Source organism: Camelina sativa, chromosome 9, assembly GCF_030686135.1.
Source record: "Camelina sativa cultivar CO46 ecotype springtype chromosome 9, ASM3068613v1".
Classification (NCBI taxonomy): Eukaryota; Viridiplantae; Streptophyta; class Magnoliopsida; order Brassicales; family Brassicaceae; genus Camelina; species Camelina sativa.
The window spans coordinates 28,015,322-28,041,319 of NC_141888.1; the positions used below are offsets into that span (position 1 = coordinate 28,015,322).

The 25,998-nt window shown below is 31.7% G+C and overlaps 3 protein-coding genes and 2 long non-coding RNA genes across 5 annotated transcripts; 3 read left to right on the forward strand and 2 right to left on the reverse strand.

Moving 5' to 3' along the window:
* Positions 1-509: 509 nt before the first annotated feature.
* Positions 510-2,075, forward strand: LOC104711618 (putative galacturonosyltransferase-like 2). Its single transcript, XM_010428316.3, has one exon. The coding sequence runs from the start codon at positions 823-825 to the stop codon at positions 1,849-1,851; it is 1,029 nt and encodes a 342-aa protein (XP_010426618.1). The 5' UTR covers positions 510-822; the 3' UTR covers positions 1,852-2,075.
* A 4,218-nt stretch (positions 2,076-6,293) lies between these two features.
* LOC104711619 (putative calcium-binding protein CML41) lies at positions 6,294-7,146 on the forward strand. Its single transcript, XM_010428317.3, has one exon. The coding sequence runs from the start codon at positions 6,348-6,350 to the stop codon at positions 6,951-6,953; it is 606 nt and encodes a 201-aa protein (XP_010426619.1). The 5' UTR covers positions 6,294-6,347; the 3' UTR covers positions 6,954-7,146.
* Positions 7,147-11,309: 4,163 nt separating this feature from the next.
* LOC147938897 (uncharacterized) lies at positions 11,310-11,981 on the reverse strand. The gene is made up of 2 exons (XR_015566542.1): positions 11,793-11,981; positions 11,310-11,557 (listed from the first exon to the last, which is right to left on the reverse strand). It is a non-coding gene; the product is annotated as an uncharacterized LOC147938897 (long non-coding RNA).
* A 3,187-nt stretch (positions 11,982-15,168) lies between these two features.
* LOC104711620 (uncharacterized) lies at positions 15,169-15,787 on the forward strand. The gene is made up of 2 exons (XR_755368.2): positions 15,169-15,353; positions 15,470-15,787. It is a non-coding gene; the product is annotated as an uncharacterized LOC104711620 (long non-coding RNA).
* A 2,588-nt stretch (positions 15,788-18,375) lies between these two features.
* LOC104711622 (BTB/POZ domain-containing protein At3g50780) lies at positions 18,376-20,898 on the reverse strand. Its single transcript, XM_010428319.3, has 2 exons — positions 19,625-20,898; positions 18,376-19,539 (listed from the first exon to the last, which is right to left on the reverse strand). Exons 1-2 carry the CDS (start codon positions 20,255-20,257, stop codon positions 18,607-18,609), a joined length of 1,566 nt encoding a protein of 521 aa, XP_010426621.2. The 5' UTR covers positions 20,258-20,898; the 3' UTR covers positions 18,376-18,606.
* Between the last annotated feature and the right edge of the window lie 5,100 nt (positions 20,899-25,998).

The window sequence follows — 25,998 nt, forward strand, 5'->3', positions numbered from 1 at the left end:
ACAACTTCACTAACAAGGGGAACACCGAACACACTCACTCATATATGCATACACTGATACACATAGAGATCTTAATTCTTCTCTATCTACTTATGTATATATTAACTGAGAAGACAAATTACAACTTAACCTTAGATTCATAAACATATTTGTATAGAAGTTTTGAACATTTTTCTCAACAATATGAATGGCAATATATAATATTTTTATAAAAAAGTTTATCACCCATGTGCACATCGTGAAATAATATGTCAAATTTTGAATGCTTCATGACCTATGGTTCGGTCGTCGAAAACCACCAAAACTAGGTAATATCTCTGGGGTAATATACATATAGAGTATTACATGGCTTATAGAATTCAAATGAGTAGTTAATACTGTTTAATAATGATGATTGTGGTAAATAAAGACTGACTGAATCGGTCCAAAAACAACATTTGATAGATTTTGGTGAGTTACCCTGAAACCTTAACTCATATAAATACATATATTTTTTCCTTCATAGGGGACAACACGCCAAAACTGAAATCTCGAGGAAACAAATCAAACATTTAATAATGTATTCTTTTTTCTTTTCTCTCTTCATGGCTAAAAAAATACTAATGATTTCGTAAAATAAACGAATAATATCTCGCCGACAAATTTCCCATTCAATAACATTGACTTTCTCGTTACCCACTTTTCATTTCAAACTCACTCAAATTTTTTTCCTAAAGAGTAAAGAAACTTCTCTCCCTTGTCTTGTCTCCTTCTCTCTCTCTTTCTCTCTTTCAAAGCTAATAAATACAACATTTGCATCTAACGTTTCTCTAACACAAAAACATGCACTCGATCAGCTCTTTATTATATCTGACCTTCCTCGCCGTCTTCACCGTCTCTTTCGCCGGCGGCGAGAGGTTCAAAGAAGCTCCAGAGTTCTTTAACTCCCCGGAGTGTCTCACCATCGAAAACGACTACGATTTCGTGTGTTCGAACAAAGCCATCCACGTGGCAATGACCTTAGACGCGGCATACCTCCGCGGCTCAATGGCCGTGATTCTCTCCGTTCTCCAACACTCTTCTTGTCCTCAAAACATTGTTTTCCACTTCGTTACTTCGAAACAATCCCACCGACTCCAAAACTACGTCGCTTCTTCTTTTCCTTACTTGAAATTCCGGATATACCCTTACGACGTAGCCGCTATCTCCGGCCTCATCTCAACCTCCATACGCTCCGCGTTAGACTCTCCGTTAAACTACGCAAGAAACTACCTCGCCGAGATACTCCCTACGTGTCTCTCACGTGTCGTATACCTCGACTCAGATCTCATACTCGTTGACGACATCTCCAAGCTCTTCTCAACTCATATCCCAAACGATGTTGTTTTAGCCGCGCCTGAGTATTGCAACGCTAACTTCACAACTTACTTTACTCCGACGTTCTGGTCAAACCCTTCTCTATCCATAACACTCTCCCTCAACCGTCGTCGTCCGCCTTGTTACTTCAACACCGGAGTGATGGTCATAGAGTTAAAGAAATGGCGTGAAGGAGATTACACGAGGAAGATCATAGAGTGGATGGAGCTACAGAAACGGATCAGAATCTACGAGTTAGGCTCTTTGCCACCGTTTTTACTTGTCTTCGCCGGAAACATAGCCCCGGTGGATCACCGGTGGAACCAACACGGTTTAGGAGGAGACAACTTCAGAGGACTGTGCCGTGATTTGCATCCAGGTCCAGTGAGTTTGTTGCATTGGAGTGGAAAAGGAAAGCCTTGGGTAAGGTTAGACGATGGTCGACCTTGCCCGCTCGATGCACTTTGGGTTCCGTATGATTTGCTAGAGCCACGGTTCGACCTCATCGAGCGTTAGATTTAAATGTTTTCTTGTCGGTTTAAAAAATGTATAATTTTGACTGAACATGTAAAATAGGTAGTGAAGAAAATACTTGAATAATAAAATCATAGGAGGAATAGGATAGTCGAATATGTAAATTAGTTTGGTGGTGGTAGTTACTCTCGTAACGCATTGCCTACTTCTACCATAATAAATTCGATACCTATAAAGTTATAATAATTGTGAATATATTTTCTACCGATAAATGTACTACGGCGAGTCTAAAAGATGTAACAACAAATACATATACGTTACTAGAGCGTTTCTGTTTATGAATTTTCAAATAAATCTTTTTGTTTTTTACTGTTGACTTCACGTTTACCATCTTCCATTGAATTTTAGTATGGAAATTTAATATAATACGTAGCTTAATTAATCAGAACTTAGACTTATCATAATGACTATATCTTATACATTCGAAATTTCGAATAAACAACTTAACATATGTTAACAAAGTTAGAAGCATCATCATTAACTTTGTTAACAAAAAGAATAATTATAACAAAGTTAGAATGATGTTGTGTTCAAACGTTTTTAAAATAATCTTTTAAATGTAACGTCGTATTGTGCGTAACAAGCTTATTTTAACGAACAAAATTGATCATGATCGTTATGAGATTTCCTCTTTAAATGATTAGTTAAAGTTGTAAAGGATTCATCTATTCTTCAATAATCTAATGACATCACGCAGTGTATCAGATTATATATTTTTTGTCGTATGAATTGAGATTTTGATAGTTAATAACGTAATACTTAATATAACTTATATATGAAAAATATAAGTCATACAGAAGAAAAAATTTAGTACGATTGTTCAATATGATTTGGCCAGATATTGATCATTCTAATGACGATATTGTCATAGAGGTTGCAGTTTCTTCGGTCGATTCCAAATTTGAGCTGTCTATTCAATGACACCATAATAGTTGATTTGATCGTTGTACTTAATATTCATATAGTACAATAATATCCAGTAATTTGGTTGTTTATTTTTCTTGCGTAAATGAAATAAACTCGCCGGCCAAGTATTACGAGGTTGTCTTCTTGTTAATTACTGCACATCAAAAGTCAACAAGTCAGCGCGTTGTCGACTACTTAATTAAACAAAGAAGCAACTACAAGTCTTAGTCTATATATGTGTTCTATTTCTGTAACCCAATAATGTATAAAGGAATCTTAGGTTTGAATCGACTAATTAGGGTAAACAGAACTCACGTAGACTTATATAGGTCGCTGTGAATAGAAATCACGTAGACTTAAAATACTTTTCGTTTACATACATACTAGGATTTCTACTTTAGTAATGAACATATTGTATATATAAATACGTAAATCTATAAATATATGTCATATATATGTGCGATTATAAGATTAAGAAATAGTTAAATGATTAATAAGCACATGCTAACTACATTATATATGTTTATGTAAATTATTCACGAATATAAAAGATGATGCGTGTGAGTCAACCCAATGGGGATTCCGTCTGGATCTCGACGGATTAATATATAGTGTAGACTGTGCAGTATACCAATGAACATGCATGTTATTTAGATTCTTTCGCTAGGTCAACTCAAGGATTAAATATATCATGAACTGTAGTTATAGTATTAGATATAGAAAAGTAATATTTTAATACTCAACTTACACAAGAAAAAATACCAAAGACCAAACATTTTGTTTACATTACCGAAATTAAAACAACTCCAATTATTTATTAAATTGAAATTAAAGCTTAAAATTCCCCAAATGAAAAAAAAAAAAAAAAAAAAAAAAAAAAAAAAAAAACTAAAATCCGTAAGCATTTTCTCCATGATCCATCGAACTCACTTGCGATTAAAGAGAAGGTTATTGATTTTTCATTATAAGAAAAAAATATCTACATTGCTATAACGCTTTAAAAAGTCAAGTCTGCATATTATATATGAGTGACAAATTAGGCCGGTGGACAAAATGCCAAAGATCAGCCTAACCAATTAACTCTCATGATCCAAATCGGCTCGCAAGAAAATTTGGCAGATGAAGATTATTTCGCACTATTTTTTTTTTGGTCAATATCGGACCGACGATTATTTTTTCCCAACCACCAAGAGAACGCACGTTTTCTAGTACAAAGCTTCCACATACGAGAAAGGCCACACTTTGGCGTGAAAGTTCAAAGCCCACATCTTAACTATAGGCCTATGAACTTTATCAATCCCTTATCATAGAAATCAAATTTTATTTAGTGGTTTAGATTTTTCCCGTTCGTTGTCTGACGAATGCCTTCCTTACTCTACCTTAGACACTCCAAATTTGATGATAAACTAAAATATTTCAAATCAATTAATCTAACTTTAAAACATAAAAGATATTAAGCGCTTGCGTTTTTTTTGTCAATGTGCTAACGATAATAAGGCAAGCTATCGGACTAACATATACATAATACGAAATTCCAATTCTTTTTTTTTTTCTATAACTCAGGAGTGATCCTAAAGGCTTCTTAGGCTCAAAGACTAATCTCCTGAGACCGGGGGGAAATCATGTTAAATTTCGAACCTCCGTGACCAATGCTATTCGAACCTAGGTGGCGGGACTTTTCTCCCTTTACCCAGGTGGCGAAATTCCAATTCACTTTAGACTATACATAGTTTAGGAGGGTGAAGCTCGTGAGAGAAACGACTTGTAACAGCTTAACATGGGCCATATTATCACTCCATAATGTTGGGCCTAATGAACTTTTGGTGTTGTCACTTGTGCATTATTAATAGGTTATGTTGGATTTTATTACATTTTTGTATTAGATACAAAATAAATTAAATGCTTTGATCCCAAGAGTTTTTCTTAACAAGTAAACAATTTTCCTTTGATGTTGTTTTCTACCTTGTAGTTAGGTATACTCTCTTTTCATTACCTATAATAACAAAGACACTACATCAAGCAAATGGCTAAATTTGTTCGTGGTGGAACTTGTGAGGAGAAAAAGAAAACAATAGTGATTAGGCCATCCGCAATGGGGGAACACTTGGTGTGTTTTTAGCCTATTAAAATTATAAATATAATGAATAGTGGCATAAGAACATGTTGTCCAGTTCTTGATGTAGAACTGATCTAGGCTCAGTTCTAAGCTGACGTGGCAAGCTGTGATTGGATACAAATTTTTGCAAACAATTTTTCACAAATTAAAAGAGGATTTGATTTAAACTATATATTAATTAAATAAAATGTTTGTTTGTTTTAAGTAAGTAATATGTTTGTTTGTTTTTTTTAATCTTTAATGTTTTTTTGTTTCATAAAAATTTGGTATTGTATTTTGAATTTTAGTACAAGTTTTATAAGTTTGCAATTTAAATATTATTTTTACAGTTTTTATAAATGTAATATGTTTAAGAATATTATATTATTAAATCTTATGATCTTAAACATGTTCTCCCAATAATTAACTTTTTAACAAAAGATCTTAACTACGGATCTTAGATTATTTTCATAATATTTTTACTCTAAGAACATCCTAAAGTGTTCCCCCATTGCGAATGCCCTTAGGAAGACAGCTTGTTTCGGGTGGCTCTCTGCAAGGAATATCTATCTAGTTGTGTTATAAGATATCAGAAGTTTAAAATAAGAATACATCAAATTAGTGGTGAATAGCTTTGTATCAGAATAAAATGGTGAATTATTTTGTATCAAACTATTTTGGTGAATCTCAAAATTAGTAATGTGTGTGTAGTGCACCTAAAAGCTAATGATTGATTACTTAAGATGTAATGCAACAAGAAGAGTCAATCGAATTTTATAGAGATGGGTCATATTATATAATTAATAATTCACTAAGGAAGTTACGATGAAATTTCATAAAGCTTTTGTCTTTTACCCATCTAATCATTTAATCTCTGAGCCTACGCCATCAACACATATCTTATAAGCACCTTCTTCGAAATTCCCCTTGGAGGACAAAACATGGACCTCGTTTTTGTTCCCTTGGATTTTCTCCGAAAATGACATGCATGTCTTTCTTATTATATTTAATTTGTTTTTAATAGAACTCTTTCATTCTTTTGTTTTTCGGAATTCAATTTTTAATATAACTCTTTCAATTATATAAAATACAATAAGATTAAATCCCACTAGCTAATGTTCAGACATAACAAGTTCAAATATCATATCCTCCTTCAATTCAAACTATTGAATATTTTATGAAGAAGTGAGCTATATTTTTCAATCCGAAATGAATGAAATGTCATAGCTAGAGAGTGAATATATTAAAGGACTCTTAATTCTATAAAATATATTATTAGAATATAATAGAAGAGGAATTGTCCAAAAATCCGGATACGATCGTCACAAGAAACAAATTAACTTTCCTAGATAATGTATTAATATTATTATAAAACTGATCTACATGGTGAGTCAGTGAGTCTATCATGTTATATATAGAGGTGAGTTAAAGACTAAGTAGAATAACACCCCACATCATAAAATCTCAAAGATCCGACATGGCAACTCAACAAGAGAAACCTTCCTCCAATTCATTCAAATGGTTTTCCACTAAAACCTTAAAGTTAAACCTAAGTTTTCAGAACCGACGAGGGTCACCAAAATCCAACTCTTCGTCAACCTTAAGCTCCCCAAGAAGCAACACCGATGACAACAACAACACAAAGAGTCCCCACTCCTTGGACAAAGAGCTCCGTCGAGTCTTCAGCCATTTTGACAGCAACGGGGACGGTAAGATCTCAGCCTTTGAGCTCCGAGACTACTTCGGCTCTGTCGGTGAGTATATATCTCACGAGGTAGCTCAAGAGGCGATAAACGAAGTCGACACCGACGCAGACGGGTCTCTAGGGTTTGAGGACTTCGTTGGATTGATGACAAGAAGAGATCTTGACGGTGACGGTGGCGGAGAGTTGAAGACGGCGTTCGAGATGTTCGAGGTGGAGAAAGGATCAGGATGCATAACCCCAAAGGGTTTGCAAAAGATGCTTGTGAAGTTAGGGGAATCAAGAACGTACGGAGAGTGTGAAGCCATGATAAAATTTTACGATATTGATGGTAATGGCGTTCTTGACTTTCATGAGTTTCGCCAAATGATGACGGTTTAGTTTAGTTATCTTTTTCCTTTTTATATAATTAATTACCCTACTACATGCTCGAACAATGTTTATGGAGTGTATGTGTATGAGCTAGTTTGAATATAGGGATTATATATGTTTGAAGTGAAATTATTGAATTGTGGTTGAGATTTAGTTGTGATGGAAATAAATTTATGAATGATGAATATTTAAGCTTGATTTATCTCAATGACTTAAGATAAATAAACAAGGAGTGTTATTCTATATATGTTGTATTTATGAGATATGCCCACTAGTACTTTAATAGAAATGATGCAACACATGCCATTGAAAGTTGGAGAATTTATTCTGACTTTGGCTCTGCTGAACATTCGCCATATGTTGATTATGTTCTTCACTTTTTCTTTCTTTATTTTGTTTTGGTTTGGAAAGCATTGAATACGAGTTATCGTGTATAATAGGCTAATATCAATTATATTATATGAAAACAATAAAATACATTGCTCTACGATGCTTAATGTTTATATCAAAGACGATTTTTTTTCCATCAGATGAGTTTCTATTTAATTTTTATTTAAGAGTTTTGAGTTAAAAAATTTTGAATTTTTTTTTTGTTCATGTCTTACCGGTTTAGAATTTATAATCTAGGTTTTATAATGTTCAGTTTTATCTTAAAAAAGTTAAATATATAAAAATTTTAAAAGTTTAATTTTGATATAAAATTTAGACTATATTGTTGATAGTTAACCCAATATTTTTGGGAGATTTTCAAAAATACCTCCTTCCCTATGTCACTTTTTCAAAATATCCATTTTCTATGTATAAGGTATAAACAGCTAATTTCTAAGTCCTAAATTTCAAATACTAAACTCTAACCCTTCAAAACTATATCCTAAATGTAAAATAAAGAACCCAAACTTAAAAAAAAAATTCTAAAAATTCATTAAACATATTGTAATTGTGTAAAAAAGAGTAAAAATGAAAATATTTTAAAAATAGATATTTTTGAAAAGGGATATCCCAAAAGGGATATTTCTAACAAATTTTCTATATATTTTCTGCCTCCTGCCGATTTCATGTAAAGAAAATATAAGCAACGCAAATAAACTAGGACGAAAACATTAAAAGAAACTTTGAATTTATAAAGGATCAAACCTCTTTATGCCAAATTGTTTAATTAATTTTATGTACTACATGATGATTCATCAAAATTTGTTAGAAATGCTCTTTTTGAGATACCCCTTTTCAAAATTACTTTTTTTCAACATTTTTATTTTTACCCTCTTTTACACAATTACAATATGTTAAATTAATTTTTAGATTTTTTTTTTAGGTTTGAGTTCTTTATTTTACAATATAGTTTTTAGGAGGTAGGGTTTAGTATTTGGGGTTTAGGATTTAGAATTAAGTAATTTTATATATTAAAAGGAGTATTTTTGAAAATAGACACCATGAAAGTGTATTTTTGAAAAGTGACATTGGAAAAGGGTATTTTTAAAAATCCCCCATGATTCATAGCAATTAAAACGAAATCAAACAAATATGATAGAAGAATTATAATTTTAAATATTAACAAAAATCTTTTAAATATTTGTATTATTAATTATGGAACATTAATTGTGTTTGGTTGTAGAGATAGTAGAAAATTAGTTGTAAGGCTGTTTGTATACATGTATATATGAAAAAATCTATAATATATATTACATATATACCTTTCATGAGTTAACTTTTTGTCTTAAATATGATGGCATTTTGTGTAATATTTTACTCAAGCAAAACTTATTTTATAAAATGCACTTCAAAATGTTATTATAGATGATTGTCTTTTGAATTTTTTTTATAAAGAAAGCTTGTCAAAAAAATATCTTAATAAAGAACAAAACAATTACTCAAAGATAAATAAACATATTGGAAAACATTGCATCATCAAATTTGTTGAGTCACATGATTATTATCATGATAATTAAGGGGGAAGGGTTCAAACAAATTTTTAGCAAAAAAAAAAATTTAAACACAAAGCGGCCGTCAAGATTGTGACCGGTGTTTGGTGGCTCAGTTAGCGCCGGCATCAGTCATCTCCGTCAGTTTATTATGTAGTTTTTTAATTCTATCTTTTCCTGGGAAGCGTGGAAGTTTACGACGTTGGTGAGTAAGTGGTTTTCACGGTTCAGATCTGATGAGATTTGGTCGTGGGATTCAGATCTGCTGGTTCTGGTGGTCAATGGTGTGCTAGGGTTTGTTGTTTCAGCTCCTTAGCCTTCGAAGTGGAGTCACGGCTAGCTTCTGCTCTGACCGGTGGTTCATTTCTTTGAGTCCTTGCCTCCCGTGGAGGCTCTGGTGATCCTTTTCGACGGCTCGTTTTTCTTCTTACCTCGATGAATTTGTGCAACATCAGAAGAATTCCTTGTTAACTCTACTGTCTTCCTGGTTTGCAGCCTAGGTTATGGCTTTTGTTTGGTTGTCAAGGTTGTAGTCATAGTTTAGCTCTTGATCTCGAGGAAGTTACGACCGAGTCTTTTGTCTAGATTCTATCGCTTACCTTTTTTATGTTCGTTGAATCTTTTAACTAAGTCTCCTACCATCGCTTTAGTTTAGAAAATAAATAGGTCTTCTTCCATGGTATGTTCCTTGTCTGTTCTTGTAAGGCTAACCTCTTGTAGCAATGTCTCTTGTGGGGATGCAAAGTCCTAGATATAGATTCTCGGTAAAAGATTAGGTGGGTGGGAATTAGATTCGCGTTCTTTGCTTACTTTGTTCCGAGGTATCCGTTTTCAATTGGGTTAAATCATCACGGTAGCCTCTATCCTTGCCTCTTCCATCTGCACTTGTACGTCCTTTCGACATCGACTCTTGAATATGTAGTCCCGCGACTATTGTTCTCCGGCTTTGGGATTACAAAACCGCATTCTACCCTTGTATTCTATCCTTATATTATATAATGAAAATGTTTAAGTGAAAAAACAATTAAAAAATTGACAAAGTTTATTATAATATTTTATTTAATTAATTGGACAGTTATACATATCATATAATTATCTTATTTTTAGTTCTTTATTTCATCATCATGATTTTTGTAGTTCATCTGTGGTGGCGGTGGTCGCACAGGACGACCCCAAAGGTTTATTGTCTGATGTTTCTTATAGTTCATCTGCGGTAGCGGTGGTTGCACAGGACGACTCCAACCGTTTATTGTCAGATGATTCTTCGAATTCATATCTGGGGGTGGTGGTCGCACATGACGGCTCCAGTTTATTGGCTGATGATTATTGAAGTTCATCTGTGGTGGCGGTGGTTGCACCGGACGACCCCAAATATTTATTGTCTCATGATTCTTATCGTTCATCTGTGGTGGTGGTGGTCGCACCGGACGACCCCAAAGGTTTATTGTCTGATGATTCTTATCGTTCATCTGTGATGGCGACCGCCGCACATGACTCCTCCATCCATTTATCGTCTGACCACGGCTTGGGTTTGAGCTTGTTTTCAAATAATCCATCATTTTCGGATTACTCTCTTCAACCTATATTATTTCTTTGCTTGGTGAAAAAATTCACAATAATTATCATATGTATATCTATGTTGAAGTGACTGAAAGTATTGTATATTTATTTTGAAGTGATTGAAAATGGATAAAATAAGGATTATTAATCATAGAAAAATAAGTATCTATGAAAAATATGCATTTTTGTTAATGATATTAATTACCATATTTACTGAATGTTGGTTGGTGTGAAGAACTCCATTTCCATGGCTCTCTTCAAGCCCTAAAAGATAAAAGGTGAATTAAATAAGCAACCATATTATTAGATCACAAGTGTGAAATCAGTAATAATCATAATAGATCTTTCATATTAAAAATATAAAACTATTTAATTAGATGATTAAAAAAATTATAATATTACCTAAGGAACAAAATGGAAAAAAGAGCAAGAACGACATGAAAACCACCAACTTCATCTTTGAAAGCATTTCTTTTTAAGAAAACAAGATATAGATTTTAGTTTTGTTGTTTGGAAGAGTAAGATATTCTTCTATATATATATACCATTACACAGGTTTGTAGTGGTGAATAAATGTGTTGGCAAATTGATAAATACACTACAAGAAAATCTGGCTAAAGCCACAAAATATTTTGTAACCATGCTTCATATTTCGTGGCTATATTGCTTATATCCTCGAAAAACCACAACAAAAATTTGTGGCTATAGGGTTGTAGCTATTTTGTTTCGTGTCTATTTGCGGAAATATAGACACAAAATTGCTACAACAGGTTTTGTAGCTAATAGCTACAAATTTGCAACAAATTTGATCATGTCTAATTGTTCCGATTAGACACAAATAACCATAAAATTTGTTGTGGCAATTTCAAATTTTTATTTAAAAAAAAATACCAAAATAATTTATTTTAAAAATTAAATTAAAAATAAATACAAAAAACAAATTAAAATTTCAAATATTTACAAATATATTCTCAGTTATTCTCCTCCTCCACCGTCACCGCTCCTCCACCACCACCACCACCTCTTCTAATGAGTCCGCTCACAAATCAGCTTCTTCACTGTCTCCTCTTCATTCTTCTCCACTACCACCCCATCTTCTCCACCACCTCCTCCGCCTGGAAAAACCTCCTCCGTCTGGAAAAAGACAAGAACAAGCTTAGTAAAAAATATGACTTTAAGCAAAAACAAGACTCAGATCCAAATAAAAAATTCAAACAAAACTTGAAATCAAATTCGAAGAAGAAAGAACTAAAAAATTTCCAACGGATTACCAAAAACAAGTCTCAGATCCAAATAAAAAAACTTATGTGAAACCCAAAATCAAACTAACTGAAAACTAAAACTCCAGATGTAGATATGAAAGCAGAACCTTCGAGATTAGATTTGAATATGGATAAAGGCCAGAGCTGAAGGGAGATACGTAGAGTCACATTTGCAGCTGTTCTTCAATAATAAGAAAGATGAGAAAGAAAAAATAGGGTAGATTGGAGTTGAATCTCGTCTGTTTTCAGATCTACTTCTTTATTTTGTACAGCCGAGATATATTTGAGAGAGAGGCAAGTAAAATAGAAGGGAATCCAGGGTTTTCATATTTATTTGTGTAGCCACGAAATATTTTGTGGCTCTACGTGGCTATATCATTTAATTTGTTTCACCAAAACTTTACCGAGAACATAATCTTTTCTTTTTTTTCCAGTTAGCTACGAACAAATTTGTAGCTATCCGAAACTATTACAGATTCTTTTAAAAATAAATCATATTGTTTGTGTTTAGAAATTCATACATTCTTTAATTAGAATATAAAAGTTAGAAAATGATAATTTTGTTCTTTTATTCTTGTATTGTAATTGGTGATAGATTTTGATATATATTTTGGTACATATGTATATATAATATATAAATATTACATAGTATAAAGTTTTTACATGTTTATCTGTATATGGTTTATTTATAATTAAGCATTAATTAGATTTGGAAATTTTATTTTATTATAAGTGTTGGATTTATTGTTTATATTTGTTTACATGTTTAAAAGTTTAAAGTTTAGTGGTTGTATTTTTAGGATTTCAATTTGAGGCTTAGAGTGAAAAAAGCCACATAGTAATCACAAATAAATTACAACTAACAAGAAATACAGTATTTATCAAATTAGCCATGATAAATTTATAGCTTTGATTGTAGCTAAATAGCCACATATTATTCTCTTGCTAATTTGTAGCTAATTAGTCGCAACTAGCTATAAACTATTGTTTGTGGCTAATTAGCCACAAATTTGCTACAACTTAGCTACGAATTAGCCACAACGTTATTTTGTGTCTGGTTTGTGGCTAATATACTATGGCTACAAAAAAATTGTGGTTGATTTGTGGCTATAACTAGTTTTTCTTGTAGTGATATCTGCTAATGTATATATGCCATTAGGTCTAAATAATTATGCATTAAACATATTTACAATTACCATATTATTACACATTTATTATAATTCAAAGTAAAAATTTTCATCAAAAAATTAATTTCAGACAATTACCATTTTTTATAATTAGTCGTCAAAACATTTACATTTTAATGTTTCACAATTAGTCACTTTCTATCAAATTAATTGGTCATTATTTAATAAATATTTTGATTATTAAATTGTAAATATGTTAATTGTTAGAAAATAAAAATATTGACCAAAAGATTTACTTTGACTTGTAGTAAATGTGTAGTGTGCATAGTTATTTAAACCTATTGGCATATATATACACTAGATTAGGACCCGCTCAATGTGCGGGTTTTCAAATTATTCAATAAATTTATATTTAACAAAAAATTATATTAATATTTTGTTATAGATATAAATTATTATTAGAAAGTAGATATATATATATATATATATTATACTTTTTGTTAGGTAAAAAACTTATATTAATTTTTTCTTTTAATACACTAATTTATATTTGTAAATTTAAATTTCTTATAGTAATAATAATTATTATAATAATCTAAAACTAAATTATTAATAACCAAAACTTTCACCAAATACTCATCATTATTATCGCAAAACCTGATTTCACAATCTCGTCTAAATTATGATTTCATAATCTTTTCACAAATTATTTGACATGCAAACATGCTATCAAACCGTCATCTTATTAACATCCAATTTTACTATATACTCCCTCCGTTTCAAAATATATGATGTTTTAACTAAAACAGGCAGATTAAGAAGTTTTTACTTTTAACAAGTTCAACCAATCAGAAACGATACTGCATAATATAAAATACTAAACTAATCTAAAAGTTGCATAGAAACTTGAAAACATCCTATATTATGAAACAAAAAACTTTTCGAAAACATCTTATATTTTGAAATGGAGGGAGTATTTTACAACTAAAAATATAATTTTACATTCAAAGATATTTTATTATTAAAATAAGCTCTATATCAATGCAACGTTCCGACCGCCACCTCTTAAATGGGGTCTACGTCCTCTCTAGGCCCATGAGCTCACTTTTATCTGACAGTCGGTACACTATGTTCGGGAGGACGTCTTCTCTAAGACTTGTTTACAGATCTTAAAAATCACTACATGATCTTTCACCGTGTTTTTTCCTCACTCGCATAATTCCAACAATTACTACCTCAAATATAGTCTATCATAAAACTTTCACAGCTCAAGCACTTAACTGTAGAGTTCTCTCATGATGGTTGAACAGAAAGATAGATGCACTTTTGGTCAAATCAAATCTTTTAAATATTTTTGTATGCACCATCATATTTTTTGAAACCGGGGTGCTACAATCACTATATATTAAATGTCTCTATGAACACCTTAATATGACCAACCAATATATGTTTAGAAACTGAGAGAAAAAAATATATATATGAGCACGACGATATATGAATTTTAAATAATTTAAAGATACACAATATAAACTAAAATAAAAAAAATTCAAATATACTACAACATAAGAAATTGAAAGTATTAAAAAAAACAAATACTCATTTTACGTATCTTTTACTGAAATATATTGAGTATTTTTTTACAATATAAAAATGAAATAAATAATGTAAATTTATTAACTAAATCATGATACATGTCATGTCACAGAAGATCAAACTAAATATTTCATTTTGACATGTGTGGTAATCTTAGTTCAATACATTAACATGTGTCATGCTCAGATTGCCGAATTATTTTGAGTTAATATCTTAAGTCTATAAATTAACACATGTCACGTTCACGTTCACGATTAATTTTGAAAACCAAACTTTGTTAGTAATTTTTCTATTTATTTTTTGACACTTGTCAAAAACTTATCGATGACGATAAACTTAACACATGTTACTATCATATTAATCACCAATTTGCAAACCAAGTTTTATATACTAAAAGAATTCAGCTAATTATGTAAAAGCCTACACAATGTAAATAATCATAGAATTTGAAATCAACCAACAATTATGCATAAAAATATGAAAAAAATCTTATAATATGAAAAGAGATTCTTTAAATCAATTAGAAATTAGTTACATGTTTTTTGAATATATTAATAAATTGTTTTTGTTATTTATGTATATAACATTTTTTATGATAGGTTTAGTACTTTTATAATTTTTAGATAATAAGTAAATCTAGAATTATATGTGTCAACATCTTATTAATACAATTGACAAATGTCAAAATTTTATCAATGAGTAACTTTGAAACCAAGCTTTATATAGTAAGATAAGAAATGATATCATACCAAAAAAGATATACATATCTTAAAACTAAAAATACAACTATATATAAGAAATTATATCATAAGGGTGATAGTTATCAAATTCAACATTGTTATTTTTCTTTGCATTCCATCTTTTCTTTCGTAACCAAAAGTTTTTCTGTGAAAATGAATAAATTTTTGAACATTTTCACTTTTCTTTATCTCCTTGCTATATTCACAGGTAAGTAATTTCTTAATCTATATGATTCAGTATATGAAACTTATTTGAACGATTCTAGAAACAATATTTGAAAATATATTTTTACTGTATAGTAATAGCAATGATTTTATTCTTAGGTTTAAGCGTACGTAATTATGGAATGGTTGAGAGTCGAAGTCTGCTGCAGCCCAAACCCATCTCGCATATGATGAACCAAGTGACTGTATATCCGCAAAAACAGCCATGTCCGCCTGGGTGCAACTGGACATGCGACTTAGCATTTGCCACAGGTTGTAAATGCATATGCTAGGAAATCTATGTATAATCAATGTCAAACCTATGGAAATAATAGTAATATTATTAATATTAATATATATATATATGGACCTTTGGTGTAACAAAAAAAAAATCTACATGTACAATAAAAATTATGTTAAAGACCACTTTGGCACAAATATGATCACCACTGTACCGTTTAAGGTATATTAGTTGGGTGTCAAGTGGGCATGATGCTCGTGGCAGGCCTAACCTAAACAGTATCTCAGCGGAGCGGACATGGACACTAAATATTAGGTCCATTAAAAAGCGGGCTTTGCAGGCCTAGCCCAAACGGATTGTGTATTTTAACGGGTTATGCCCGCAGGTTTGCAGGTCGTCCCGCGATCTTCAAATATCTAATACAAATAATTATTTAATAAAAATAGACAATTATTTTTATATAATTTTAAATATATATTTTTTTAAAGTATGTGGTAACACAAATAAATTTAATGTAAACAAATTAAAACATCTATGAAAATATATATAAACATAAAAATATATACTTTTTCTCTATATTTTGTAGTGTATAAAAAGAAAAATGAAATTCACAATTTTCCGGTTTAGTAAAGCGCTTCCGCAGATGAACCGGTATTGGCATATCAGTATTCGTCCAAGAAAGTGTAGAGTAGAGAGTGTCGTCTTTCTTGGTTTTGCGTCGGCTAAGCAACGCCTTGAGTAGTTGTTTGCTCTTGCTAGTTTGTTGCTGCTTTGTTTCTTTCTGGTTTTCTTTCTCTAATGCCACCCGGACCGAAGCCGACCTTTTTGGTTCTGATGGATACTGGAAAAATGTAAAAGAAGAAGATTCAAGAAGAGATAAATTGATGAAAAAAACAACCTTTGGTATTGAATCTGCTCTTGCTTAGTGTCGTTGGTCGGCTGACTTCCGAGTAGCGACTGATCCTGATCTTAGTAACGGAACCCGATGCGGTGAAACTGATATCTTGTCTTATTAGTTATTATATGGTTATTTCATGTTTTCATGTGATATAACCATATAATAACTAATAAGACAAGAATAAAGAACGGGTATTTATGAAAAATGAATAAAGAACATGAAATTATTCATGAAAACGTGAATAAAGAACGGGTATTTAGATTGAAAACACGCTTAAAATCACCTCGTTTCACACTACTTTTGTGTTTCAAATGTGTTTTCCTGAGCAAGCGTTTGGTGTGTAATCTAAATCACGTTTTTTCCCTTTCTTCTAATTAACCAAAGCAACCTATAGCAACGAGTGACATGTAAAGAAAAAGATAAAGATCAAATTAATAAATAATCCACCAAAATAAAAAAATATTTTGATGAGAAAGATGAGAAATTACCACAAAAAAAAATAAGACTCACAAATTATCAGACTAATCCCGGTTGTGAGAAAGAAGATCGTTTATGATTCTCGGCGGCCTCCTTTACTCGACGTAACACTCTGGCTTCGTATGGCACGAACCCATCCATTGAAAATTTGCTACGAAATAAATGTCTAGGTCTAGCCTTTGGTATATTATTAACAAATCTTCCAAGACTCTCACGTTTCTTTGCGTGTGCTATACGTATCTCCTTTACCTTCTTATAAAGATTTCGAAGCGTTTCCTTCTCATGAAGAACCTCATCGCTATCACATTGATCAGATGGTTCTTCTTCTTCATCTTCTTCTTCTAGAACCTTCTTCCAAAACTCGGGATCCCCTTGAGTTCTTCTCTTAGGTTGTTGTTCCTTTTCTTTTTCTTCCGGAATGTTGTTCCAAAATTCCTCATCTTCACGAGACATTCTCTTATGTTTTTGCCTCTCGAACTTGGCCCTGAGAAGATTATCAAACAATTCTTTAGATTTGGGATCAATGAGAATATCATAAGAATTCTTGAGCTTACGAAATTCCTCGTGAGCGTTGTTAGGATCATCAGGGTTTTTATCAGGATGTAATTTCAATGCCTTACACAAATACGCTTTTCGAATCTGTTCCTTGCCGATCTTCACACCATAACTATCTTCTCCATAAGGAGGTAACCCTAGAACTGCGTAGTGATCCACAAAGTCACCCATATTATCTAAACCAAAAGATTGATGACAATGTTTGGTTTTAATAATATTTATAATGTTTTGGATTGAAACTTGTAAACTTTTTTGGTTGTTGTTAAATTATATATTTTACAAATCCTTTTTCCTTGATGAAAGAAAAAAAAAAAGAAAATATATATCTTTATAATTATTTACAAATCCTAATCGTATTAAGAGATGTATTAAAATTGCCGACTCTTAACGATATATATACATCAATTACATAACGAATTGATCCATAATCTTTTTCCTACATTGAAATTTGAGAATACTTAGAGAGAATGGAGAGAACATTATCGGACTTAGTTTTCTCAACTGCGTGGGATGATGATGAAAACCCGAAAACTATATCGGCCGGTTCGAAAGAACTAGGGTCCAGTTCTTCTCAGTCATTGTGCTTCTCTTCTCAAGAAACCGATGAATACAAACGAAGTCGTCGGATCTATCTCGAGAGCTACAAGCTACGCAAACCAGATCGTCGTCAATCTGTTAGCTACAAGATCAACAAGTTGTTTTCCAACATCAGAAGTAAGTTTGGATAGCTTAGACTAGTTTCAGTGTGTTTTGGTTTTTAATCTCATCTTTCGTTCTTGATAACGATGTAGAAACTAATTCTTCTTTCTCAAGTTATGTATAATACATCAATCGTTTCTATTTCAAACTTAAAAGTTCAAACCAAAAACATATAAAATTGTATATAAAATCGAACCAGAAATATACATCCATCATTATGAAAACTGAAAATTACAAAACATCAAGAACAAAGATCGACCACTAAAAGCTCCATGGTAAGATCTAAACCAAGCAAAACCAAACTATGGAAACCAGGATCAGCAAACCAATAGCTACATTACGCAGTACTGTACAATCTAACAAAGATTACTCAGCCCTTTTTTATAGTCACTCTTTTGAAGTTGAATCTGTATGACAAGAACCATTAGCTTGACGATCTGAGTACGGTCTAATGAAAGATCGTCTCCACCAAACCTCAAAAGCTCTTTGGAGATTCGGACATCCATCTCCTCCGTTTAGAAAACTCCCGAGCCACGACAGCAAAATGCTCTGCTGATCTTCCAACGGCAATGTCAGTATAGTCCGACCAATACCTTCCTCAACTAGTTTACCATCAAACGATCTACAACCATGTTGAAGCCAGTTATAGTCATTGAACAGAGGTTGCAACCATGTAGTCAACAGCAGAAGCCGAGTGTCTTTTGAAGGCAACAGTTCTCCTCTCCCAATCCCTATGAAAAGCCGAGATGTCACACGGCTTATATGGTAACGCGACATTAAAGGAAGCTTCTCATGTAACAAAGCGAGCTCCTTCTGATTTCCCCATGTGATTGAGAACTCCTCTGCAGCTTGTCTTTCCACTAATACATCAAGCAGCCAAGTGAGGTTATCCGCTTCTACCGCTATCTGTTTAGTATCAGTCTCAGGTTTTTCTCCTTCACAAGCTTGTCTAAACAGAGACAAAACCGAGTCTAAACAGTTTTGGCAAGAGGAATAGATTGTTTCGTTGAAGTTATCAGCTACATTGGCACCATTCTGTTCTCTGAGAAGCTTGAGGACAATAGATTTCATCTCACGTCTACTTTTCTCCTCTTTGCTTCTTAAAACAAGCTCGATGATGCGAGAGAGCGTCTCTTTTGGTGGATCCACAGCATTACAAGCAACTCTTTTCAGAACAGGAGTGACACCAACTCCTTCAGTTTTTAATCTAAGAATCGATGAGATAACTTTCTCTTCTTCTTCTTCCCCTACCCACGGCACAGCTTCTAAGTAATCTAAACAAGGTTGAATACATGAACTGAAACCAAGAAGCTCTGCTACCTGCAATATAACAAAACTAAGTCCTTAGACATTCCCCTAAAGCTCTAAAGTTACCAAATCTAAGAGAGGGATTAAGCTGCAATACCTTGAGGACACGAAGGACTCTGCTTACATTCTGTTTCATAAGGCGTTGCTTCATATCTTTACAATACATAAGGCCAATGGTCTCAACGTAAATCTCAGCATCTTCACAGCTCTCAATCTCAAGACAAGCAAAAACAGAATCTTTCTCAGCTAGTTTCTTAGCAAAGAAACTACTATGATCAACCAAAACTTTCTTATGAACACTCAGCTTCACACAAAAGCCTTGCTTCCCTACTAAAATCACTTTAGCATCACTACTTCCCGGTTCACCAAACTCAATCGCAACTTTCCTAGGTAAAGTCTCAACCTTTTGTCTCGGTGGTCTCTCTTGAACCGTCGCCGGAACAGCAATACTATGAACGGTATCGGAATTAGCCGAATTCTGATGAATTTCATCGGAGGCGATGACGGATCTAATGGTGGTCGAGGACGGTTTCTTCTCCGGTTTAGGAAGTTGAGGTTGAGGAGGAGGAGACTGTTTGTTGTGTTTGGTGAGAGAGTGGTGAGACTTGAGAGTCTTTTGAAACGCAACAGGAGAAGGACAACACCAGAAACCTTCAGGAGTTACAGCTACAGGAACACTCCTAATCTTCGTTTGCCCTTGTTCTACTTTTGCAATCTTGATCTCAGCCATTTGCTAATACACACACACACAGAGATAGAGAGATATAAACACAAAAGCTTAAAGCTTTCACCTTTCACACACCATTAAAGAACTGACCCAGAAAACTAAGAGAAGAAGTGAGAGTCAATTATAGAAATTTGGGGGAAAAAACAGAAAATAAAACCCTAAATTTGTAGAAAGATTGAATCAAAAACAGCTGTGTAGTAGAATGAATGATTGAAGAGGTAATAATGGTGTTTCAAAGAATCAAAAGAAGCAAGCTTTAGCATAAATATCGTAAAAAAGACATTGGATTATTGAAAAAGAAGAAGAAGAAGAAGAAGAAGAGAGTGAGTAGTGAGTAAAGCCAAAACAAGAAAAAGAGCAAGAAAGGAAGAGAAAGAGATGCATCAATAGTGCTTTGTCTCCTCTACGATTCCTTTATCTTCACTTTACCTTTGTCTCCTCTCATCTCACTCTCTCTCTCTCTCTCTTCATTCGCATGATTTTGATGATTACTTGTATTTGTGGGCCTTTCTTGTTGATCAAAAATATTCTATAAAAACATTACTTTATTTCTCAGTGACCAGACAGCCACGCTATCTTCTCCATCTCTCTCTATAACATCGTTATTGCTGTTTTGAAAATTTAAAATACTATACTATATGATTAAATGAGAGACTAATCCGAATTTTTGAAATGTTAAAGTGGTTGTGTGATGTTCATGTGGGGACAAGTTTCTTTCTTTTGTTAAAAAAAAAAAATTCTTGAGATTCTTTTGATGATGGATTGGATGGCTTACAAAACAAACCATCACTTTCTTGAGAGATTTGTGTTTTACAATAATCAATGCACATGCCCATGAATATGCATTTAATTTGGATTATAATTTTGGTTATGCGATTAATTCCAATAAATCATTTAATTAGTAGTGGAAAATATAGTCTATTAGCTGTGTTTTTTTTATTCTTCGAAGACTATATAGGTTAAAACTTTAAAAGAAAACTCATATCTAATTTAATCAGAGAATATAAAATATTCCATAATTGGTGTTTAGTCGGACAAATATTAATTATTTATTTATTTGGATTGTGAGCTCCATAAATTTAGGGGGTTGGTTAGGTAGTTATATTAGTTTATTGTCATATACTATGATCTAGAGTTCTAGACTACTACCTTTATGGTTGAAGAAAACTAGTACGTAGTACGTACTGAGAGTTGGATATAATTAAAATTTACTACTATAATTTACTCTTATTAGTTTTACTTTTACTTAACTTAATTTATTATATTTTATGTACGTACATACATCACATATATGACAAATTGCTGAAGTTATATATCCTTATACGATATAGGAGTACAATTTAAGGTTAGAAAAAACATTTAGAGATTGTTATGCGAATGCCACGTTCTAATTGTCATTATATAGTTAAGATTATTTGAAGCTAAACTAAAAAAAAAAAAATCAGGAAAAAGAGAATACTATCTTCTATATAATAAAACGGATTATATAGTTTTTATAAGTTGGTTACAAAATAGGTTATAGATTAAATATAGGTTAGAGATTAATTGGATTAATTTGTGGACTATATGAATACACTTAAGAATATCTCAAAGAATTATATTAAAGAAAATATTCAAATGATTTAGTATTCCATGTATTGTTACAAAATATATATTGTTAGACATAAAAATATACTGTTAAGCGTAAAAATAATAAAATTTTGGTAATTTATCACACTTAATCGTGATTTCCAAGATCTTATTATGTAGTTGAAAATAAAATCTTACCTAAATACGGATCATATTAAAACACTTTCAACAAACATGTTCAAAAATTAAAATAAAAACAAACAACAAACATAATTATTTCTCATACATAAAATTACAAAATTCCATATATAATAAAACGGAAGTACACAATCTTTCTGTGTAGACTATATAATATAGATTGTAAGATTAATTATTTAATTATTTGATAGGTTATAAGTTATATGAGTTGTAACCATTAGTTAAATCTCGATTTCAGATCCTCTTAAAAAGGATATTCCAAAAAAAAAAAAAAAAATCTCCACAGAATATTTAATCAATTATATTAAACGAGAAGTGAAAACGTCCCACATTCAATCTCAGCAAAATTTTACCATTATACCGTTAATGAAATTGCCCTTCACGTTGTAATATTTTGCCCCTGGACGTAAAATTACCTATTTTCGCATTAAAAATAAATCAAAAATCGGATTAGAAATAATCTAATTGCATAAAAAGTTAATTGCACAAATAGAATTTGCTAAATTAATCCCTAAATTTTATGAATAAGATCTCTTTCACGCTTAATCAAAGGATACATGACCATAATATAACACGCATAAATTGGGTAATTAATGGGCTTAGGTTAGATTTTTTAAAGATCCACGTAAATAAAAATTATGGGTTTTTGCATGAAAAAAGCCCAATGAGAAAACACCGTCTTTCTGTAAACCCTAAAAACCTAGAAACCCTAAAAATATAGATGCTTTACAACTATAAATACAATGATTTTGTATGCTTTCACCATAACCCGAAAAAAGCATTCTTCTCTTGAATTTTAATAATTCTTTTATTATGTTCTCAAATTTTTATTTGTATTCCGATCTTGCTGTTTTTAATGATACATCGACTGATCCCTTTTATTTTCCTGTTCGTATAGTGGTTTCTTGGAAAGCAAGATCCACAAATCATAAAGCTTTGGTTGTTGTTGGTTCATCTTCTAATCAAGGTATAAAATCATTTTTTTTTGGTTGAGTTTTATAGATTCGTTCATATTCTCAATTTCTAATTTGTATTCTGATTTTGTTGTTTCTTATGATTCACTTTTATTTTCCTGTTCGTGTAGCTGTTTCTTGGAAAGCAAAATTTCAAATCTTACTGTTTTGTATTATTCACCTAATTTAATGTGTTTTTCTGATTGTGTAGTGGTTTCTTGGGAACCAAGATTCGAAACTCACCAAGCTTCGGTTATTGTTGGTTCACCTTTAAAAAAGGGTATAATATTTTACTATTTTGAATGATGATTTACATTAGTTTCTTTTGTCATGATCTCAAATTTATATTGGTGTTCCTATAATGTGTTTATGAATAATCTACGGATCTACAGATTAATTGTATTCACCTGATTCTATGGTTGTTTCATATATAATAATTGTATTCAGATTTTGCTGTTTCTTATGATTCACTTTTATTTTCATGTTCGTGTAGCTGTTACTTGGAAAGTAAAATTTCAAATCTTACTGTTTTGTATTATTCACCTAATTTAATGTGTTTTCCTGTTCGTGTAGTGTTTTCTTGGGAACCAACATTCGAATCTCACCAAGCTTCGGTTATTATTGGTTCACCTTTAAAAAAGGGTATAACATTTTACTATTTTGAATGATGATTTACATTAGTTTCTTTTGTCATGATCTCAAAATTATATTGGTTGCGAGCCAGAGATTATATATTACTATATTTTACTATATATTAGTTTCACTACAGATCTACAGAGTAATTGTATTAACCTGTTTGTATGGTTGTTTCATATATAATAATATAATAATAATAATTTTTTGATTTAGGTATTGTGGAGGAGACTTTGATACTTAATAATATCAGGTATAATTTCTTATAATTATAATTCTTATCACGATTGTATTTTCCTTTTAAAAATTATTTATAGTTTATAATAATAAATAGTAGTTTTGTCTAAACTTGGATTGCCATGTTTCAGGACTATTATGATCGTAGATATCCATGGATTCGATTTACGGGTATTTCGTTTTTTTTAAATCGTGTTATGTAATTTTATGTGTAACTTAAATTCTACCATGTTTTATCTATTTTTAAAACGTTATATAAACATGTTTTATTTGGTAATTTTGATTTACTTTTAACTAAAATATTGAACAGGTTTCACCTAGGGAATGCTACAATGAAGATGGTCCTGAGGATAATGGTATGAATCGTCCGATGGCTACGACAGCTAAATTCTCGGAATGGATTATATTCAATACACAAGTTGCTCAAGCCAAAGGAATTACTTATTCTGAAATTCCAAAACCATTTGTTTGGTGTCCTAGAGATATGATATGGAAGAGAAAATCAAGGAGAAGACAATTTCAATCGCCATACAATAATCCTATAAATTAATTTGAAATTTCTTTAAATGTAACAGTAGTCTTAAATTTATTATATTTATCTTTCATCTTTTTGAAATTATTTCACTTTAATGAGTTTTGTATGATACACAGTCTTCTCAATACATATAAAATACTTATCGTCATAAAGCTATTATATGGAAGACAATATAAAGCTGTTATCGTCATATTTCTCATATTTTTATTTCAATAGAAATTGAGATCGTTGAAAAAATTATGGTATATGCGATTAGTAACAACTTTAATTCAAGCAACAGCAAAATTCAAACCGAGAATATGAACGAATGCATGTATGGATGCAAGTCCAAATAAAAATGTTTTTTGTTATTTTCAAAGTCTTCGCATTGGTTAAAACAATTTCGAACTGACATTACCAAATTGACATAATTGTTTTACGTAACTTCCAATCATTCTTCCTATTCTCCTTTCTTCTTTCTAACGTCTAACCTCTCACCTTTCTTCTTTCTAAAAAATAACCAAGTACCAAACAAGGAGATGGTTGCATACATAGAAGATTTGAATCCATCAACAGATAGGTTGAGTGTTGCTGTTAAAATACTGAGGCTGTGGATACCCGAAATCATTATAATGCAGCCTACCTACATTTGTTTGATCTTGGTTGATGAGAAGGTAACAATCCATTTATATCCATCATCTCCTTAAAGTTTAAATCTGAAATTAGTTTTTTCATATAATTTAGGGAAAAAGAATTGAAGCTAAATTCAGAAGTCAGCTTTAATTTGCTGAGTACGTAGACGTGTTGCAAGAAGGACGATGGTTTCTTCTTTACAAGTTCCAAGTTGTTGAAAATCAGAATATTTACAGGAATTGTAACAATTCTTTTGAAATATTGATCACTCGCCAAACTCGCATCACTCCGATCCCACCTAGATGTGGAGACAATTTTTTTCATCTAATAGATGCACTAACAGTGGAAAATGCTGCAGAAGATGAGAGTAATTGTTGTGTTGGTAAATTAATTTAAATATACTGTTTAACTTACTGTTTTTATAAAAACATTATTTCCTTAGATTCATAGTTTTCTGATTTTTTCAGATTTTTGTGGAACGGTGGTAAGGGTAAGGCAATGTCGTAAAATTGTTTTCCTAGAAAATGAAGTTGGATTCAATGGTCTGAAAGAGGTTCTTCCCTTTACTGTAATTGACATCAAGTAAGTTTATAGTTTTAAAATTTTAAAAACAAGTACTACCTCATTTGATTTATTTTTGCCAATGAAAATAGTACATAATTATTAAGACTGAAGTTGTCAATTGTTGTTTTTTTTAATGCAAAGTAACGAACAGGTTGAATGTATTGCCGTCGGTGATACATGTTCGGAATTTCGTGAAAAATGGGAACAACATGTTGCAAGTCCTTCCTATGCCAGTGAACCAATATTGTGTCTGCTTACGTTTTGGAGAATCTCTGTCTTTGGAGGTATTAAGCAATATATAAGCATTTGTTTTAGATAAGCCAATATATAAAATTAAAGATTTGGAACTTACTTATTTTTTTTTTAAAAGGTCGGCGTTGTCTAATGTCTCAAATAAGATGTTCTAAATTTTTACTTGGCAACGAAGGAAGAGCATTCACTAC

Bases quoted from the DNA above. Each gene is read 5' to 3' on its own strand.
- LOC104711618 (XM_010428316.3), top strand. From the start codon at position 823: ATGCACTCGATCAGCTCTTTATTATATCTGACCTTCCTCGCCGTCTTC.
- LOC104711619 (XM_010428317.3), top strand. From the start codon at position 6,348: ATGGCAACTCAACAAGAGAAACCTTCCTCCAATTCATTCAAATGGTTT.
- LOC104711622 (XM_010428319.3), bottom strand. From the start codon at position 20,257: ATGGCTGAGATCAAGATTGCAAAAGTAGAACAAGGGCAAACGAAGATT. The intron at 19,540-19,624 runs GTATTGCAGCTT...GTTATATTGCAG, and splicing joins GAGTCCTTCGTGTCCTCAAG to GTAGCAGAGCTTCTTGGTTT.